The 20,557-nt window shown below is 38.5% G+C and overlaps 1 protein-coding gene across 4 annotated transcripts in view; it reads left to right on the top strand.

Annotated features, from left to right (window-relative positions):
* LOC106868169 (uncharacterized) overlaps positions 1-20,557 on the top strand; it is a 57,349-nt gene that overhangs the window by 16,381 nt on the left and 20,411 nt on the right. For all 4 annotated transcript variants that reach the window (XM_052970292.2, XM_052970294.2, XM_089356866.1 and 1 more), the window contains exons 15-29: positions 430-551; positions 1,388-1,608; positions 2,201-2,380; positions 3,753-3,968; positions 5,090-6,693; positions 8,926-8,997; positions 9,544-9,826; positions 10,947-12,145; positions 12,917-12,989; positions 13,780-13,876; positions 14,916-15,034; positions 15,474-15,588; positions 16,095-16,249; positions 17,919-18,090; positions 19,329-19,767. In XM_052970292.2, coding sequence (XP_052826252.2) covers positions 430-551; positions 1,388-1,608; positions 2,201-2,380; positions 3,753-3,968; positions 5,090-6,693; positions 8,926-8,997; positions 9,544-9,826; positions 10,947-12,145; positions 12,917-12,989; positions 13,780-13,876; positions 14,916-15,034; positions 15,474-15,588; positions 16,095-16,249; positions 17,919-18,090; positions 19,329-19,767 — 5,067 coding nt within the window. The remainder of the gene's footprint in view (positions 1-429; positions 552-1,387; positions 1,609-2,200; positions 2,381-3,752; positions 3,969-5,089; positions 6,694-8,925; positions 8,998-9,543; positions 9,827-10,946; positions 12,146-12,916; positions 12,990-13,779; positions 13,877-14,915; positions 15,035-15,473; positions 15,589-16,094; positions 16,250-17,918; positions 18,091-19,328; positions 19,768-20,557) is intronic.

The raw sequence follows: 20,557 nt of genomic DNA, 5'->3' as shown, positions 1-20,557 counted from the left end.
GGTGGTGGTAACAACAAGCTTAATATGGTCTTTTTCTTTCTTTGTTGTTTTCACATTGGTTTCTTTGAAAATTGATGCTTTTGTTTGACTCTTCAGAACTTTGAGACATGCAGTTTTGTTGCTCTTAGCTTTGGTAAACCTTTTACTCCTATCTGACACAAGAACTACCTAGTTAAGGTCCTGTCTATCAACTCTACTTACTATTCATCTCTGGGATTCAGAATTCTTCATTGTAATACATACTAACAGAACTCTTTGACCCAAACTCTGTCAATGCTGGTTATTTCAAGGTTTGGTTGCTTCCTCCTTTATATTCATTCCCTTCTTGCTGTCAGAACCAAAAAGTAAATATAATAGTTTGGTTTCTTTCCTAAACATTGAAATAATTTCTATGTACTTTTTCTTTATTATAATTTTGTCTTTTTTTAGAGATTCTTTGGAACTCAGCCTTCCAGAAGATCTTCATCCATCTGAAATCTTGAAGAGGAAACTGTCTGTTTTGTTACCTACACATCCAAACACAATGTCTTCCACTTGTAATGAATATAAAGGTAATCATACACAGATTCATCTGTGTTACACTGTGGCTTGCCTTGTTGTTGTTGTTGACATTGTTATGACATTACAATGATTTAAAATGTGGTCTGATGACCACTAGGGTAGGGGTCACATTTTAAAAAGTAACTTCAGTTGAAAAAGTAGTCGAGAATGACCTCTGGATGTTGAGTCTCATGAAAGAGATGCCAAATGGTTATGATGATTGGTAATTTGCTTTGTTTGAGATGACCCATCCATATCAGGACAATTGAAGGTCCTAAAAGCATATCATTTATGTCTGTTCCCCTCCACCGAGTTTGTTCATGGCATGTCTCTTCCCCACAACTCTTCTCCATCACTTTTCTGACCACAGCACTGGTCACTGAATCCCTCTATTATACTCTAACCCAAAACCACCTCCCTCAGTTCCACTCCCTCTCTCAGCCAGGGGGGTCTTTGTCTTGCAAGTTACTTGATGGTGCCATGTAAAAAAGCACCCAGTACGGTCTGTAAAGCGGTTGGTGTTAGGAAGGGCATCCAGCCATAGAAACCATGGCAAAACACACAACTGGAAACTGGTGCAGCTCCTATCAAACCATCCCATCCATGCCAGCATGGAAGACAGACATTAAATGATGGTGATGATGGTGATGATGGTCATTTTACATCTGTTGTTTTGATAGTTGTAAGCTCTGTACTCACAATGATATGGTCAGTGTTCCAATATTTTGACCTCTCAGCCATTGGGTTTCACATGTGAGTGGCAGGAGGGGACTGTCTACTTGTTTCCTTATTGCATTTATGTCTTTCACATTTAATGTCTCTCTATCATTGTCTGTCTCTTTGAAAGATGTATTTGAAGTGAAGGATGACCATCATCAAATTCAGCTGACCACAGCCATTGATAGTATATTGACCACCGGGATAGTCTGTGGTGTTGACTTGGTCACTTGGCTTTTCCCTATTCTAGTTGAATCTCTTCAAAATATGGTGAGCAATTTCTCTGCCAGTGTTCCAAGTGATTTCCATCTACCTGCACCTCCATTTTATTTATGGCAACCTTCTGATTTGGTAAGTAATTTATAGTTACTCAAAGTTTATCTATTATTCTTTTCATCATCATCATCATCATCGTTCAACATCTGCTTTCCATGCTGGCATGGGTTGGATGGTTTGACTGAGGACTGGCAAGCCAGAAGGCTGCACCAGGCTCCAATTTGATCTGGCAAGGTTTCTACAGCTTTTCTTATTGGTGCCATGATAAAATGCATTCAGTGCATCATCATCATCATCATGTAATGCCTGTCTTCCATTCTAGCATGGACTGGACAGAATCTGTGGAAGAGAATGTAGTGAATAGTGGACATGGGTGGGGGGATGATTGATGAGTTTGAGGAGAAAGTAAGAAATAGAAGGGGTTTTGCATGGAGGTTCCAAAGAGAAGTTATTTCTCTCAGTGTGTGCGAGCGCTTTCAATTAATCTTTTCAAAAGCATGTGCTCTTGCTTAATGTATAAAAAGGAAGTTATTATTTTTGTTCGTAATGGTAGTATTAATTATTTCTGATTTATTTTCAGACTTAGGGTTTTCATGAATTATTCTTCCTTTGTCTTTCATAGTTACTCATAAATATTCTTTTAAAATTGTTTTCATTTATTTCCTAGAATGGTTCAGCAATAAAGTCTGCTGCTTTAATCCAAGAGAAGGAACTGAGACACAAGACTTCAGTTTTGATACGTCTTATACTGATTGTTCTTCAAGGAGCCAAATTGTCTCTGCCATTGGCACAATGGTATATTCAGCAACTGATGACAGTCTCCAAGAGATCTGCAAATAAATTTGGAGTAAGTTTAGTCACCTATCATTTAACCCTATAAATTATTTTTATATTTCTTAATTACTTTGACATGAGAATGCTTCAGGTAATGACACGCTTGATTTTTAAGATTCTCAGTTATGTGTTGCTTAATATGGCTGGCCATAGCTGAAAGCAAAGGCAAAAGCCTCGTTGACAAATTCCATGATGGAATGAAGGTATGTGTCATCATGGGTGATGACTCTGTGGACATTGGCTGCAAAAGGTGCCCATCATTGTCACATCTGTGCAAAAGAGGGGAGATCTCTAGCAGAACTGAAAAGCCACATCTGTGCTGCTTCAGATCATGACATTAGTCGAATTTCAGTTGCAGCTGTCATGCATTTGTGTGTGTGTGTGTGTGTGTGTGTGGTGGGGGTATTGCATCATCATCATCATTTAATATCTTTTTTCCCTGCTGGCATGGGTTGGACAGTTCGGCAGGAAGGGACAAATCAGAAGACTGTACCAAGCTCTGCTGTCTACTTTGGCATGGTTTCTATGGCTGGATGTCCTTCCTAATGCCAACCATTTAACAGAGTCAACTGGGTGCTTTTTTATGTGGTACCTGCACCAATGAGGTCATCAGGTAATTTGCTAGACAAGACCTCTCAGGTGAGGTGGGGAGTAGTGTTGCAGGACAGGTGTAGCTGTGTAGTTAAGAAGTTTGCTTCTCAACCACATGGTTTCAGGTTCAGTCTCCTGCGTAGCACCTTGAGCAAGTGTATTCTACCATAGTCCCAGAGCAACCAAAACCCTGTGAATGGAATTGGTAGACAAAAACTAAAAGAAGCCCGTTGTGTGTGTGTGTGTTTTTGCTATGTTTGTTTGTGTCTCTTCGTTTTGACCTTGTGTGATAATTGTAAATGAGTGCCACTGTCATATAAGCAGTGTTGTTCATTTCTGATATTCTAAGAAAACATCCTTCCTTCAATTAAATCATCTTGAAACAATTATTTTACTTGGATACATTTCAAAATTTAAACGAAGTATCAGTGACAGAAGATTATCATCATCATCATCATTGTTTAACGTCTGCTTTCCATGCTGGCATGGGTTGGACGGTTTGACAGAGGACTGGCAAGCCAGGAGGCTGCACCAGGCTTCAATCTGATCTAGCAAGGTTTCTACAGCTGGATGCTCTTCCTAATGCCAACCACTCCGAGAGTGTAGGGGTGCTTTTTACATGCCACCAGCATGGGAGCCAGTCAGTCATGTGTTAACATGTTACTTTGAGATTTTGATGATGTGATTGTCTTAGAATGACTTTGAATTATGAAAAAAAAAAGGTAACCATTGTAGAAAGTGCTGGAAATTTTTTTAACCATATTCTCTCTTTCTTCCATTTTCATTTTATATAGAAAGAATTTGATGGTCCAATTACAGAATTTCCAGATATACTTTTGCATCTGGGAAGTGTGAAATCTAATCTTCAATCATTTACAACTAATACTAAATTTTTACCAATATTCTCTTCATTTCGGAACTTTTGTGGACTCACCTGGTTCCTACATGTCCGTGACCAGCTGTCATTGCATAACAGATTGCGTAGATCTTACATTGAAAGGCAGCGCATTGTAAGTGTTCTTAACTTTTACTAATTTCATTATCATCACTGGTAGATTGCTAAACTAAATGCCTTACAGAAACATTTTAAGTTTGGCTCGCTTCATTCTGAGTCCAAATCTCCCCAGAGTTGGCTGACCATTTATTTATTCTGTGTAATTCTATTTTTGGTTTATCCATGTATAATCCCCATCCTGTATTAGCTTCCGGATATTTAGAAAGGAATGGAATACAAAGCTACATGGTTACAAAACAATCTGTGGTCACTTAACCACGCCTACATGGATGTGTACAGAGTTTCAGCCTAGGACAGTAATGTCTTTATCCTCCAGTGGTTTAGAGAATGAAGACATTACCCCTATTAAAGGCACCAGGCAAGGGATAAAGTCTCCTACACAACAACAACAATAACGAGCTTGGTCAACCGAAATCTTATAGTAGAAGACATTTATCCAAAGTGCCACATACCTGGCTTGAACCTAAAACCACAGAGCTGCAAAGTAAACTCAGACCAGTTTTGCTTGCACCTCCATCTTTTTTTCCTGTCTTCTATTGGTCAGTCCACAGTACATTTAATACCCCACCCCCACCCCTCTAAGTTTCTCCCTTTAACCCCCTTTGCATTCAGATTACTGTTAAATGTAATGTTTATTTATTCAAATTGTTTTGAGTTAATCTCATGTTAACATGTTACTTTGAGATTTTGATGATGTGATAGTTTATTTTTAGAATGGCATTGTAGGGTAGGTGTGAGAGGCCAGATCTGTTCAGTTTGAACATAAAACTGGGAGACTATTTGGGCCAAATAGGGGCTGGTTTAAATGCTAAAGGGTTAAGCATCCTTATCTTCAACACCATGTCCACTTTTCCCTTCTGGCATCAGTTGACTGGTTTTACTGAGTCTGTGTTCTTGGGTTGGGTGCCCTTTGTGTTGCCAACCCTTTTAGTTGCCTCTTACAACTTGCAGGAACAGAATCTACCTTCTCTAAAACTAGAATACACATGTTAATCTCTCTTTAAATATATTAAAATTACTTTTTTCCCTAATTTATTTTTTAGAAAAAAAAAACCTCTCTTTTGTTTACTAAATATTAAATAAAATTTTCTGTATTCATTTTATTTACTTTTTAAGAAACCATCCACATTAAAAGATGAAGAATGGTGTGCTTTGTGTGAAGTTTGTCTTACCTGGAATGTCCATTTTATTCCGTTCAGCCATTATTTAGCTGATGAAGCATGGTCGTACAAAGTTCTTCTCTCAGTCTTATCAGAGTTAGAACCTTCAGTTTATACAGCTCAAATCCTGGCAACTTTCTGTCATGATGCGGAACAGCTTGATTCTGAAGTTCAAGAAAAACTGGAAATCTTGTTGAAACGATGGCAAACATTTCCAGTTATCAAGGTCCAAAGTATTAAGCAAAAAAGTGGCATTATCAGAAGAAGTTCTTCATCTGAGAAGTCTTTGTCAGTCTACTTCCAAGAATATTGCAGTTCTGTGGAAAAGACAATGGATAAAAAAAAGAACTACTTTGGAAATTACTGTGAGTTTATGTTTGATTCCCAAACTGCCACAGAACATAGTATTAGTGTTGGTTCTTTTCCATTTGAAACATGTGAATCATATGGTAAGTTCTTGGATATGTTTTATGACATTTCCTTTTCAAAACTCCTGGAAGAAGCGAGATCACAGCCAAAGTCAGTCTACCCATTGCTTGACGTATTCACGGAAGAAATTGCAGCCATGCAAATGGAATCTATGCCATTTCGAACAATGACAGGTCGACATCCTAAACAGAGTCTGCTTATTTTATCAAAACCATGCAAAGAAGCGACCAATTTCAAAGATTCCAGTAATATATTGGACCCAAGTTTTGGTTCAGTTAATCAACAAACTCCTAAAAAAATCAAAGGTCTTTTTAACCGAAGCCATTCAGCCGATGCTTCGTATCACTACTCGACTACGAGTCCTGTTAGTCAAATGACTGCAATTGAGAGAAGACAGTTGTGGAGCCAAGCTAAAGTGAGGCAGGACAGATGTAGAGAAATGACGATGCCACGGAGTAACAGATCAAAATCTTTGGATAATATTTCTGACAAACAAAATATTCTGTGGTCATTTGATATTGATTTTGGTTCTCAATATTTGAAACTGAACCAGTTGGTTGATTGGTTGATTATGTGGGCTAAAAAGAACCAAGTTCTCATTTCTCAACTCGAAGAGGAACAAAAAGATGGAGATTCTGCCATGCATGCCATTGTCCAGCCTCAGTTGCTGGTTCTTGCTTTGTGGCTTTTGGAACAGAAGTACTATCCTTTAACCAATACAACTACAGGTAACCATTCAGTCCAGTTCACTTCCAGTCTAAAAGAAACCTCCAAGAAACTGACTTCTCAGAGTTCCAGAAGTCACTTAGAAAAGAAGAAAAGAAAGAAAAAGAGTGATTCTTCATCTCTGTCAAAAGACAAAGAGCCTTCGCTTCCTCCAGCTCTTTCATTTGATAAAGAAGAATTTAGAAAATGGTTGAGAAGTTCAGAGAATGGAATTGAAGCCAGTAATGAACATGAAATTCAATCTTTGTCATCAAGCAAAACTAAGAAAAAAAAGAAAAAGCAAAAAAAGAAAATTGTGAGGAACTCTTTGGAAACGATGAAACCTCTCAAGTTTAAAAACATGGAAGAGGAAGAAGAAGAAGAACAGGAAGAAGTGAATCAAGCATACGAATACGTTCTCTACACGTGAGTAAATTAGTAATTATTGTTGTTATTGTTGTTATTTAGTCTTTGATTAGCTCTGATCAAAGATGAACTAATTCTCCAGCGTGTATGCTTATTCTTTCAAGACAACAGGTTGTGAGTCCTTCCTCCTGGTTAAGCTAAAGAGAGAGAAATTTGGCTGCTATTTTTTGCAGGTTGAATGACCATGTGAAAATTCCCTTACTGACTTAATTAGTAACTTTGCGTTTGCAGCTGTGACTACCGAACATCATCATCATCATCATCATTTAGTGTCCATGTTCCAAGCTGGCATGGGTTGGATGGTTTAACTGACTTCACTAGGCTCAAACACTGCATTGTACTCCAGGGTTTCTATGGCTGGATGCCCTTACTAATGGCAGTCACTTTACAGTATGTGCTGAATGCTTTTTTCATGCCACTGACACTAGTGAGGTCGCCATGCAGCTTGCAAGGCTATGAAACCCGAGGGGGCAGCTTGTTAGGAGAAGAGGAGTTTAAGGTATGCGAAAATCTGTTTACTGAAAAACACTTTAGACGCTAGTAACTAATCCAAACATTATAATTACCTCTGGTGAATCGAAAAACTTAATCAAGTTGTAGTAAATTTAGTAATGTTTACAAATTTCCTGTGAATGGACAGAGATTTAGAGACATATTACTCGAAGCTTTTGACAAAAAAGAGGAGGACATAGCATCACATAATGTGGAAGACAACTGGAGGTTCCTATGGGACAACCTGTTAAGGCTACTGACCAGATCTGTGGATGGTGCAAAGTCCCCTCTTGACCTAAGGTAACGTGGTGGTGGAACAATGTAGTTGACAGGGCCATTAGGGAAAAAAAAATATGCAGAAAACAGCTTCCGTCACATGCCAGGGGGAAAAACTAGAAGTAGTTGATAGCTTCCGTTACCTAGGTAACCAAGTCAGTAGCAGGGGTGGATGTCAGTGTCACATAACCAGCCCATTTAAGAGTACCCTTCAATCATTGGGCAATATACTGTGCTTGAGAAGACCTGTTGAGTCAAATGAAATCATTGTCATGGCTGATGCCAGCACCACCTGAATGGTACATAAAAAGCACCATTCGAGCATGGCAATGTCAGTCCCAGCGGACTGGCATCCGTGCCGGTGGCGCGTAAAATGCGCCGTACGAATATGGTCAGTGCCAGTGCCATCTGACTGATCCCATGCTAGTGACACAGAAAAAGCACCATTCAAGCGTGGTCATTGCCAGTGCCGCCTCACTGGCTCTCTTTATTAAATCCGTAAGCGTAGAGTGTTCCCATTCTGTTGTCAGACCAAGGGTGATTTCCTTTTAGTTATTCCCCTAATTGTGATGCCACCAGCTTATTCCACTTGGATTTGAACCAGGGTATACACTGGTTGACTGACTCATAACCACTGAGTAAACTACTCATGTTTAATACCTGAAAATTTAATCATTGTCCCATTCATCATCATCATTGTTTAGCATCCGTTTTCCATTCTGGCATGGGTTGGACGGTTTGACTGGGGACTGGCAAGCCAGGAGGCTGCACCAGGCTCCAATCTGATTTAGCTAGGTCTCTACGACTGGATGCCCTTCCTAATGCCAACCACTCTGAGAGTGTAGTCGGTGCTTTTTATGTGCCACCTGCATGGGAGCCAGTCAGGCGGCACTGGCATCGACCATGCTTGGATGGTGCTTTTTATGTGTCACCGGCACAGGAGCCAGTTGTTGGGGACTGGCATCGGCCATGTTCAGATGGTGTATTTTATGTGCCTCCAACATGGGGAGCCAGTCAGGCGGCACTGGCATCGACCATGCTTGGATGGTGCTTTTTATGTGTCACCGGCACAGGAGCCAGTTGTTGGGGACTGGCATCGGCCATGTTCAGATGGTGTATTTTATGTGCCTCCAACATGGGGAGCCAGTCAGGCGGCACTGGCATCGACCCATGCTTGAACGGTGCTCCAGCAGAAATCTATTCTGCTCCCCACCTTTACCTCTTACTAGCCCTCATTATCTTAGCATAATATTTGGTTTTGTTTTTACGTGATGGTTTTGCTTGAAGAAATTTACTGTAAGTTCTACGAAATGATGGTGGTTTCAATATAAATATTTTCAGTCAATTCTAAACTAATGTAAAACTATTTAATTCAAGATTTTCCTTTCTATGATTGCATATAAAATGGTGCTGATGTGCAAACTTTTGTTTTATTATATATAATTTTATTTGCATATTTTTCAGTATCAATGAAAGGAGTTTTGCCACAGAACTCAGCAATGTCTCAGCAGTTTCTGAGATTCAACAGCCCCAAGAGTGAGTCAATTCTTTCAAAGTCCTACAGCCAATGTTGTAAATTAAGCAACTATCTGAAGTAGATTAGGTTCTGGCAAGTGGGGAGTGGGGGAGGGGGCGCAGATAAACTTGATTAAATCAACTCCAATATTTGGGTGGTACTTAGTTTATCAGTCTCAGAAAGAATAAAAGATAAAATTGTTTTCAGAAAGATTTGAACTTACATTGCAATAAGTTCTTTTCTGATGCACTCCTGGTTCTGCTAATCTACTGATTGCAAGATTAAGAGTTCAAACCCTGTCGTGTAGCATACAGGCAAAGCCATTTTGTTTATTATTTGCCACATGTGTAGAATAATGTAGAAAATGAAAATGAAGTTTTACTTTTCCATTATTGAGACTAATTTCATTACTCTGAAGCTCACCGTTCTATTATTCACGTGCTTAATATCTTCAATATCAAATCATATTCTGTTTATTTTTCACCAGTTTCTGCAGTTTCTCTTCAGGAACAGCAGATTGAAAATTGGAAACATTTTATTAAATGAAGTTTCGTTTTATTTTCCAGAAGCCACAGTGATCCCCTCAGTGTCTCTGTTACATCATCATTTACAGCAGACAGTTTGGATGATGTAGACGTTTCTTCAAACCAGAAACCTCTTCAGACTTCACAATCAACAGTATGCAATACCAAAAATAGTGTTTTATCAGAAACACATTCTTCTTTAGGTAACCAAACCAAATCTAAAAGACAAGAACTCAACAAAGAAAGTATCATTTCTGAAGTCCAGCAAAATGTAAAACAGGATGTGATGGATGTTATCCAACTGGAAATCCAAAAGCTGATCGATGTAAACAAGTCGTTCTCTTTATTTTCTCCCTTTCACCTCTTTTCTAGTTGTTCAGATTCATATTGCTAACGAGTACACATCATAGACAAACATATTGCCTAGTTTCTTATTTTTAAGAAGCATTCATTAAATTTTGAAAGCAGCATTGTTCTCTAAATGGGTTAATCTGAAGCAATGAAATTCATTATTCTATAACATCAGAAAGAAAAGGCTACCATTCCAGTTGGTGCTGTTAAAGAAATACATCCTAGACTGTCTTACTCTCCTCAACTCCTTCAAAAATCTACAAATGCATTCAATCCGTAAAAAGTATGTAAAAATCAAATATGATTTTTGATTTAATGTATTCCATTTGTAATATCTGTCAAATTTGTATAACATTCTTGGAAAATCTCATCATAACCTTGTTTTCAATGCTGGCATGGGTTGGTTGGATTGACAGGAGCTGAGCCTAGAGTATGGAGTCTCAGCATGGCCATCACCAATGATTATCACTTTTTTAATCAGAACTAAGTCCATCAGCTTCTTCTTATCATCATGATTTAACATCCACCTTCTATGTTGGCATGGGTGGACCGGTTTCACAAGAGCCAGCCAGGCAGAAGCCTGCACCAGACTTCTGAAAATTAATAACAACAACAACAATAGATTTAGTTTAGGTAAATTAATGTACACATTTAGGGTCCTTGAGTTTGTGTAGTACTCAGTCACCTCACATATTAATACAATGAGTAGGTGGCTCAGTAGATTGAGCCACCGGAGGGCTCCTCTTCAAAACTGAGGATTCATTTACTTTAGATTTTTATTTACTGAGCTCTTTAGTTTGCATTTCAATTTAATTTAAAACATTCTGTTTGTGTCTTTAATTAGTAAGTTGATGATCCACAGCTTACTAAGAGTCACATCACTCCCCCTTCCCCCCTCAATCTCACCCTCAGAAATGTTTCTTTTATTTCAAATGTTGTGTATTTAGTTACACAAAACTAATATGTAACTAAAATTGTTGCAACAAAAATTCATTGTAATAATAATAATAATAATAATAATAATAATATATTACAGTTTATTAATGCCTTGCCATTTTTAATGTTTTGGTTTTTGTATTTTTTTTATTTTTTAGGCTCAAAATGACCAATTCCAGTCTGTTATAGCTGCCTTGTTACCTCATAAAAAGGTAAAGAACAAAAGAAACAAGAGAGCAGACAGCACAAATAAGATTCCAGCTGGTACCAGTGTGGCTGAGGATAGTTTTAGTTCGGATTCAGAGTCTGAGAATCAAAGACCACCTGTGACAATATCTTCTAAAAAGACACAAGTTGATATCAGAGCACCAGATTCTACCTCATCCTTCAGACTAAGAACCCTAAAACCTCCAAAAAGCTCAGCTGGAAATATTAGAGGAGTCTTAAAGGAATTGGAAAATCTTCAAGAAATATCTCAGACTAGAAAAGAAAGTTCTTCAACTTTAATTTCAAAACCTTTGAATAATGAGAACTACTATCAAAGGATTGATCCTTCAGAAAATTACCAGCACCAACAGATTGTTAATGATAACAGGAGAGTAACTGATGTAACGACGGGTAGTGTAACCAACGAAGGTTCGCATCAGAACTACCATTTATTTAATCTTGGCAATGTCATCTCTGAATCTCCCCCCTTGTTGTCATTGCCGCAACTTAATTCGGTAACAGAACCTTCTGCAGTTAATAAGCAGGAGATGCAACAATCAAAGCCAGAGAACCCTGCCAGAATGCCTTTGCTTTGTCTTACAAAGAAACAACCCAATATTTTTAAAATTCCAGAACCTTATTTATGTGTTCCTCAAGTGAGGCCAGAAACTGTGGAAATGAACAACAAAGTTTCTTCCTCCCACAAATCTGCAAATTCTGGCAGCAGCCAATTTGTGAATTATCACAATGCAACTAATATCAACACAATGCAATTTCCTAAACAGACTTTTAAATTTCTGATTGATTCTTCTGATGTGGAAGAACCAGCAGAACCTTCCCCGATGCCATTACTAAAAATCCCCAAAGATAAATCAGAGATGCTCAGCTCTCATTTGTCTTGTCAGCTGATACCACCTGAACTCATTGCTGGCTTTAAGCAAAGACTTCTGGAGAAAAATGAAAATAAAAAGAAAAACTTTATAAAGTTTCAGCAAAAGGAATTAGAGAAACTGAAGGAAGAGAGTGAAAAAAGCAGCCCAACTCCATCGCAATTTCAGCCTCTCAAGCTGAAGCAACCACCTTCTGGAGAAGATGGACAATCAACACAATCAAAGGTCTACAAAGACTCTCATGTCAACAATCTCAAACGGTAAGTCATTGATTATATTTTTAGTCAAATAAAAAGAGTGACTGATGACAGTGAGTGATGGACTAAACCAGTCATCTGGTTTAACCTCCACCCTTGGGTACCTCTAGCAGAGTTTATTCTGTTGCAAGTTTTTATACCAGGCCTTTACTCTGACAATAACCTCTTCTCTTTTTCCCACTCATCTTGTGGCCCTGGAAAAGGTCATAACTGATTCCTCTCCATATGAAGTTAATAATAGCCTGGGCAAAGTTCAGAAAGCTCCTATCCCCTCCTGGTGACAAAGGGCCTCTCACTCAGAGTGAAAGGTGGACTGTGTGATGCATGTGTGAGAGTACTGCCATGCTACACGGCAGTGAAACATGGAAATTGTAGCTGTGGCTGATGTCAGTGCTGCCTGACTGGTTCCCTGTGCCAGTGGCACATAAAAAGCACTATCCGAATGTGATCGTTGCCAGGCCTGCCTTATTGACTCCTATGCCGGTGGCACATAAAAAGCACCCACTACACTCTCGGAGTGGTTGGCATTAGGAAGGGCATCCAGCTGTAGAAACACTGCCAGATCAGACTGGAGCCTGGTGCAGCCTCCTGGCTTCCCAGACCCCAGTCGGACAGTCCAACCCATGCCAGCATGGAAAGCAGACGTTAAACGATGACGACAATGATGATGATGTGTTCCATTTAGTTAAACTTGTTACGTAATCTGTTTGCTGAATAGGGAAACTGTATTAAAGATATGTTGAAGGTTTGCTTTTTTTTTATTTTTGCAAATAGAAGCATTCGAAGAAAGAAAAAGGAGGAAGAAGAAGAAACGAAAAGTTTGGAAAAAACACAGAGAAAAGTTGAGGTAAAGAAAGATTTTGCATATGAGGAATGTTGAAAAAGTAATGATTCTTTTATTGGTACCTGGATAATAATTTGTAAGAGACAATTGTGTAAGTAAATGGTTAATTGCAGGCAAAAGGTGTTATAATCAGTCTCAGTAAATATCTTTAGGTTATTTTATTAATCCTTCCAAAGTGAAAGGCAAATTTGATGTTGCTTCGAATTTAAATTTTGAATACAGAAGGATTTAGAAGTGAGCAACGTCAGACATGACAGTTATTCTGATATTATAGAATTCCTGATCTTCCATCACTTGTATAATGGTTTCAAACTCTGGCACAAGGCCAGAAATTTTAGGGATAAGTTGCTTACATCGACTCCAATGCTCAACTGGTTCTTATTCCATTAACCCTAAGAGGATAAAAAGTAAAACCAACCCCATCAGAATTTGGGCTAAATTGGCTGCTAAACATTTCATCTGGTGGGCTGCTGATTCTGCCTATAATAGAAAGGATTATTATTAGTATTAAAACCAGAGATAAAGAACTGAGAAATGACACCTTCCCCAGAAGTCAGGGCACCCAGGGTTTTTCCATGAGCAACCCTCAAATCTCTTTTGAGGAATATTCATTGTTAAAATTTTATTACTACTTTTTTTTTATTTTGTTCAACCTGTTTACACACAAAATCCCCACAACACACACACATGCGCACACACATATACGCACATGCATGCACACTCAGTGTTTTGTCCTGTGCTATCCTTAATGTAAACCCCTTTGTGGATAATAAAGGAACCCTTATTATTATAGGATAAAGATCAAATGGAATCTTCAGTCTCATTAAAGAAACCAGAAGAGAAGAAATTGGAACCAGAAAAAATTCACAAAGATTTTATTTTCAACCCTGGTAAGGAAAACTAATCTTTAAAATTAAAGTCAATAGGATTGCTTTGATCTTTATGAAGTCTTTCAGAATCAAAAGCAAAAGGCCCTTAACATCTTTTTTTGTTGTTGTTTCATTTTCATTTTGTAGTGTTCTATATTATAGTTGCTTTTTGCATTGGTATGGTCATGTACTATGGATGGATGAGAAGAGCTGTGTGAAGAAGTGCCACTCCCAAACAGTGGAAGGAATCCAGGGTAGAGGGAGACCTAGGAAGACATGGGATGAGGTAGTGAAGCATGACCTTCGAACGTTGGGCCTCACAGAGGAAATGATGAAAGACAGAGACCTCTCGAGGTATGCTGTGACTGAGAAGACCCGGCAAATAAAGTGAGTCCACAGCTGTGACCTACACCAGTGTCGCATAACCAGCCTCAGCCCACTCAGAAGTACATTAGATCATAGGGTGACATGCTGTGCTTGAGGAGACCTATTGAGTCAAGTACATCAAAACCAAAATCAAATGGAAATTGTAGTTGTGATCCCCGTGCCAGTGGCACGTAAAAAGCACCATCCGAACATGGCCGATGCCAGCGCCGCCGTTTACCAAATCCACTTGCAAGGCTTTGGTCAGCCCAAGGCTATAGTAGAAGACACATGCCCAAGGTGCCACACAGTGGGACTGAACCTGGAACCATGTGGTTGGTAAGCAAGCTACTTACCACACAGCCACTCCTGTGCCTATATGTTGAAAATTTAATTCTAATTGGTTATTGCTTATTGATAGGAAATTAGTTTCCTGATAAGTGAAGAAGCCAGATATCAATATTTAATCATATTTTACTGATTTAGCCACAATAAATATTGTTTTTATAGTTTTACTTTAACAAAAAAGTTTTCTTATCAGTGAATAGGTTGCGGTCTCAAAGCGACGAAAATATTTTGGCAAATTTAAATGTTGAGGTGAATCTAACTGGGTTTTTTTTGGGGTTTTTTTTTAATACAAAATTATTCTGAACTTCTTTTTGTTTTGTTTTTTTGTTTTTTTTTTCTCTTTCAATAGGTTCTTTTGACAATTTCCTAAAATTGGGGGCTGAATTAGGGGTTCGTACAAACAACTACTCCAAAATTCAATATGATGTTGCAACAAAACTCCAAAAATTAAGACTTGAATCTAAGAAGGTAAATATTAACCTAATAACAATTTTATATGACTTTTTCCTATCATAATTACATTCCTGGTTTTCCTAATCATCTTTTGGATTACTGCCTGGAAGGGTTTTTAATCAAATAAATCAAACCCAATACTTAGGTTCGTTTGTTTGTTTGATGCTAAAATGATAAAGCATCCACGAAGAATGCTAGAATCAGGGCATCAAACCAAAATGCCAAAGACCATTTGGTTCCATTTCAGCCCTTTTTTATGGATGTTCCCTTTTATGTAATTGCTAAATTAGACAAAGTACCAGGCTTAATAGAAACATATAACCAACAAAAAAAAAAGAAAAAGAAGACCCCTTTAAGATAGTGCCCCCCAGCATGGCCACAATTGAATGATTGACACCATTGAAAGAAAGCAAAAAGAATAGCCTAGTTTGTGTTTCTTGTGATGTATTTTCAGATGGATGCAGTTGAAGCAAAGAAACAAACGTCTGATGTGAGTGTTGTGACTGATGCTGTTCTTGAAGAAATAAAACAAACGACTGATGCTGCTACTTCCATCACTAAAGACACTGGTAATTTAATTAACACTTTAATTATGTCTTAATTGAGAAGGTACAAGTGAGATGGTGAATGGAAAAAATATTGAAGTAATTGCTCAGATTTATGGCTGGTAATTTGTTGTTTCAAGGAAGCTTCGTCCGCCTGGTTGTCAGGAACGGGTTCAGGTCATCTGCAGTAAGCTGACATCCTCTCTTTTATGGTATTTCTTGTTTCTCTATGTTTTGAAACCTGAGCTAAGCACCATCGTTCAAAGATTCCTCAACCCAAGTGTTCATAAAGCTGACTTAATTAACTGCTTATTTCTCTCAGATTGGTCAAGTGATGTAAACACCTGATGAGACTCTAATAAGTATTGAAAACCTGTTAAAGATATTCATCTTTTTTTCTAAGTACCAGTAATATTCTAACATCAATTATCCCACCTCACACACACATTTCACCTCCACCAAACAACTGTACTTGTGTATAAAAAAAAAAATTTTTTAAACTGATTTTGTTTTCGTGTCCTGTAAACCAGGTTCAGATCCAGTCACTGAACTGATGACACCGAAGGACACTGAAGGGCACCAAGGAAATATTCTCACTCCTGATATCTTCCTAAATCTGCAATGCAACGACCTGCTTCTAAAAGACCAACATACAAGAGAAAGCAGATCTCCAACTCTGAAAAACGTACGATTCCATATTTGACCATTTTATTGCAAAATCTGTTGTTGTTGTTGTTCCTGTTCTGTTTTCTGAAATAATTGTTTATTTATTCAGTTTGTTTAGCTACAAAGGTAGAATTTGTTCCATTCTCTATGGCATTGGTGAATGCGTGGGGAATCAAGTTTACCAACAATGTTTGATATTTTACTTACTTCGATAATGTGGTGGTGATGTTTAAAACCTGAAAACCAGATCTGATTATGAAGATCTATGATCAAAAGTGTTCTAGCCATGACCATCCCATCTATATTGTCCACTCTTTTACTCCATCTTCAGCATAGTAAGGGAATATTTGTGGCGGTGGTTCTGCTGCATCCAAAAGTAAGCCATCAAAAGCCAAAACCACACTCCACCCACCCACCCAACTCACATATTCCAGTAGACAGAACTCCAAAGCACTCTGTTTTAGTACTTCACACTGCTGTGTCAGTATTTTAGCTGTTAATTAATTAAACTTTTCTTATTAATTGCGAGTGAAGTTGTCTGTAACATTGGAGAACTGGCTGAGGTGGGCGGGGGTCAGTGGAATGCAACCTTTGATCAAGAAAATATCAAAACATTTCAGACCACCTCACTGTTGAAGAATTAAATTACAGGTGAGAATAACAGGTGTAAGTATGGCCATGGGGCTAAGGAGTTTGCTTTGCAATCGTATGGCTCCGAGTTCAATATCACTGTGTGGAACCTTGGGCAAGTTTCTTCTACTTACAGCCAAGTTTATGTATATAATATATACACCACCAAACCCCCACCACACACACACACAAACTGTGTAGAAGACCATCAGATAGACGGTCCCTGTTCATGGCTGACAGACCTAATTCATCTCCCGATTTAATAACATCACTGACCCTTAGGTGCCACCCTTAATATATTCAACTTGCTACAAACATTCAAACCAAGTGTCCTTCTTTTCTTTCATTAGCCTCAGACAACATGTCAAAGGTCATACGTACGACACTTCCTCTTCTGACTCAGCCCTCACAATTAAAATCTAATTGTGGAAAGCAATGAAAGTACTGTAAATTTGATGGGGGGTGGGTTCATTATAATTGCATCACTGTCTTCAAATTCTCTGTGACTCTTGTGGATATAGTTTGAAGGGAGTCAGGACTCTCCTAAGCTGACTTCCTTAGATACACCCAGTAGCATAACTAGGGCAAGATGCAGGGGGAGGGCACTTGCCCCAGGTGCAGATTGAAGTGGGGGGGGGAGCGCCTCATCAAAAGCAAGAAAGATGAGACTTTAAAGATTTGTATGTTTTTTTTTTATTACATTTCATTTCACACATTAGTTATGTAGGTTTCAATCAGGGAAGTTGAAGCATTAAATGGTTAAAATAAGGGGTTTCGTAAAAGTAAACATTAAAAAAATATATTTTGAATTACAGGCTGTACCAAACTGACAGGTAAATGAACCCTGGCGAAGTATTTGTTCCTAAAATATTGCTTTAAAACATTAATTACTTGTAACAAATAAGTATTATATAATATCGTGTATTTTTTAATGGGGGTGGGGCACATTTTTGCATCTTGTCCCAGGCACAATTTAACCTAGCTACACCACTGGACACACCACCTGAAAGTAAAGCCACTGGAATCTACTGTTACTAGTTATTATTCTATAATTTCAGAAAGAAGAATCTAGTCATACATTCTTGAATGTCATTGATGTATCTTCATCTTCTGTGATGGCTGCTATTTCTGAAGCAACTCCTGTCATTTCTCAGCCTTTAATGAATACAAGGTTGACTCAACCAGTGAATGTTTATAAACCTTATATTGATACGGAAGCACTTCTCTCTGGTAAGAAAATAATCAGTTTTAAATCAGCATTTCATTTTTCACAAGCTATTTATCTGTTGGTATTTTGTTTTGTTTTTTAACAAGGCAAAGATAGGGGGTCTTGCTGTAAAGACATGGATACCTCAGTTTGAAAGGAAAGATGAGAGAGTAAAGGAGTAAGATGAAGAGAGCGAGAGAGATGATAGTAAAGATGTGTCACAGCATGCGTTCGAGGGACACTGGTGGCGGTGGGGTAAGAGTTGGGGAGGTTTAGACCGGGGGGGGGGAAGGCAGGATGGAAATGAAGAGAGATATTGGAGAGGCTTTGTGGAGCAGGGGTTGCAGTGGATATGCAAGGGCTTTGAAGATGAAGCAGGTAAGTGAGGTGTTAATGATGGAGAACAAACAGCACAGGGGAGAGAAGGTACAGAAAGGAGGTGATTGATGGAGAGGGTAAGTGGGAGAAGATAATGGGAAGTGGAAGTGGTTTGGGGCGGGAAAGAAAGGTAACTGAGTAAGCCAGGGGCTGTAGTATGTGCCTATTCTAGGTCTCAGGTGATAGTGGAAGTGATGGGTGTGGGGAGGCAGGGAAGGTTGACAGGGCAGAGCCCCTCATGGGTAAGCATTACTTAGGAGGTTTTAGGATATCAATTCTGCTGTAGTGGGCAGGTCTTCTTCAGAACGTCAAGGTGCCAATTATCTTGGTCTTTGTCGTCTTTGTAAGGCTCAGCAGCTTGAGGTCAGCCTTCAATACTTTGTCACATGTCTTCCTGGGTCTCTCTCTTCCACAAGTTCCATTCACTGTAAGTGATTGGCACTTTTGTATGCAACTGCCTTTACAGAGTTACCTCCCATGCATAGACATAACTTCATTCCATCACGGAATCTTTCATTTATTCTTTTGCTCTTTTTTGTTTTTGGTTTTGGTTTCTTTTGTTGCTATGGCCAGCCATAGTAAGCAACATATTCTTTTGCTCTTTTACTTGTGTCAGTCATTTGACTGCGGCCTTGCTGGAGCACCACCTTTAGTCGAGCAAATTGACCCCAGGACTCATTCTTTGTATGCCTAGTACTTATTCTATCGGTCACTTTTGCCGAACCGTTAAGTCTTGTATTTAAAGGAATAAGATTAAAGAAACCAGTCAAGAAATCGTGTCCATAAGGCTTTGTTTGAAAATTAATCCTAAAAGCACAATATGGAATTGTAGGTTTTCATATTTATATATATTCTTTTTTTTTTTTTTTTTTTTTTTTTCAAGATTTCAAGTATGAAAGTGAGCTTTCACCTGTACCATTCCAAGTAGACAGTAGACTTTTTGAAAGAAAAGAAAAAACACCTACACCTAGCAGTAATAATCAACCAAAAGTCTTTGAACCAAGAATTCTTTCACCTATCAACGAAGATTCAATCCAGTCATCTGAAACACCAGACCAGATCTCGCAGCCATCCGATAACCTGAACTGTACAGAAGCTGCTCAAGAGAAACATGCATTGCCAGCATTTAATAATCAAAGAGTTTCTTCTATTGAAGAACTGGCTTCTGAACTAATTTCTTCACCGAACTTACCAGACAAACCTCAGACTTCACAAGTATCACCAGACAAACCATTAATCCAACAAAACTCATCAGACAGACCATTAGGAAATTATGACCTGGCTGAACTGACCTCTTTTAACGAAGATGTCAACCTCCAGAGGTAAATCGATATTTAAGAATTTGGGGTGGGCGGGTGTTTCTGCTGGTGGTGGGTTCTGTCAGATAACCGAGAGAGGTTGAAAAGAAATAAGTGGAGTGTGATCCATTGGATGAGTGATGTTAACTTGCAGGAAAGCTGGAGCACAACTAAGAAATCAGCTGAGCTTTCAAGACATGGACAGAAGAGGTGGTTTCCACTGGGTGGGGGTATTGTGTTGTGAATGGACAACAACTATTTGGAAGCATGTGAGGGATCCTCTATGTGGTTGTTCAACTTGTTAGAAATAGAAGTTAAATCACACTCTAATCCCACCTAACCATCTTGAATAAGAAAACACATGAGATATGAAGTCTTATATGTTCTTAAAAAGACAAAATGATCATGGCTGGAATGATTTTTATCATATGTCTGATGACGATGATGATGATGATTGCAATACGCTTTATACAGCAGACCTATCTAATTCTTTCTAATTTTGATACAAGACTAGCAATTTGAGGGGAAGGGGCAAGACAATTATATTGACCCCCAGTACTTGACTGGTACTTTATTTTATCAATTCCAAAAGGACAAAAGATAAAGTTGACCTCAGCTGGATTTGAACTCAGAATGTAAAAAGCTAGAAGAAATACCACAAAGTATTTTGTCTGATGTGCTAATGATCCTGCCTGCTCATCAACTAGATCTGTCTAATTAATGACAGCATGGAAAAATAAACATAAATGATGTTGATGATGTCATGAATTAATATTTTTCTTGGTCCCTGTGTTTATAAATAAATGGATATTAA

This window comes from Octopus bimaculoides, chromosome 8 (genome assembly GCF_046866305.1).
Source record: "Octopus bimaculoides isolate indiv1 chromosome 8, ASM4686630v1, whole genome shotgun sequence".
Classification (NCBI taxonomy): domain Eukaryota; kingdom Metazoa; phylum Mollusca; class Cephalopoda; order Octopoda; family Octopodidae; genus Octopus; species Octopus bimaculoides.
Note: the sequence above shows the minus strand (reverse complement) of the source record. Positions and strands in the feature narration are given on the sequence as shown.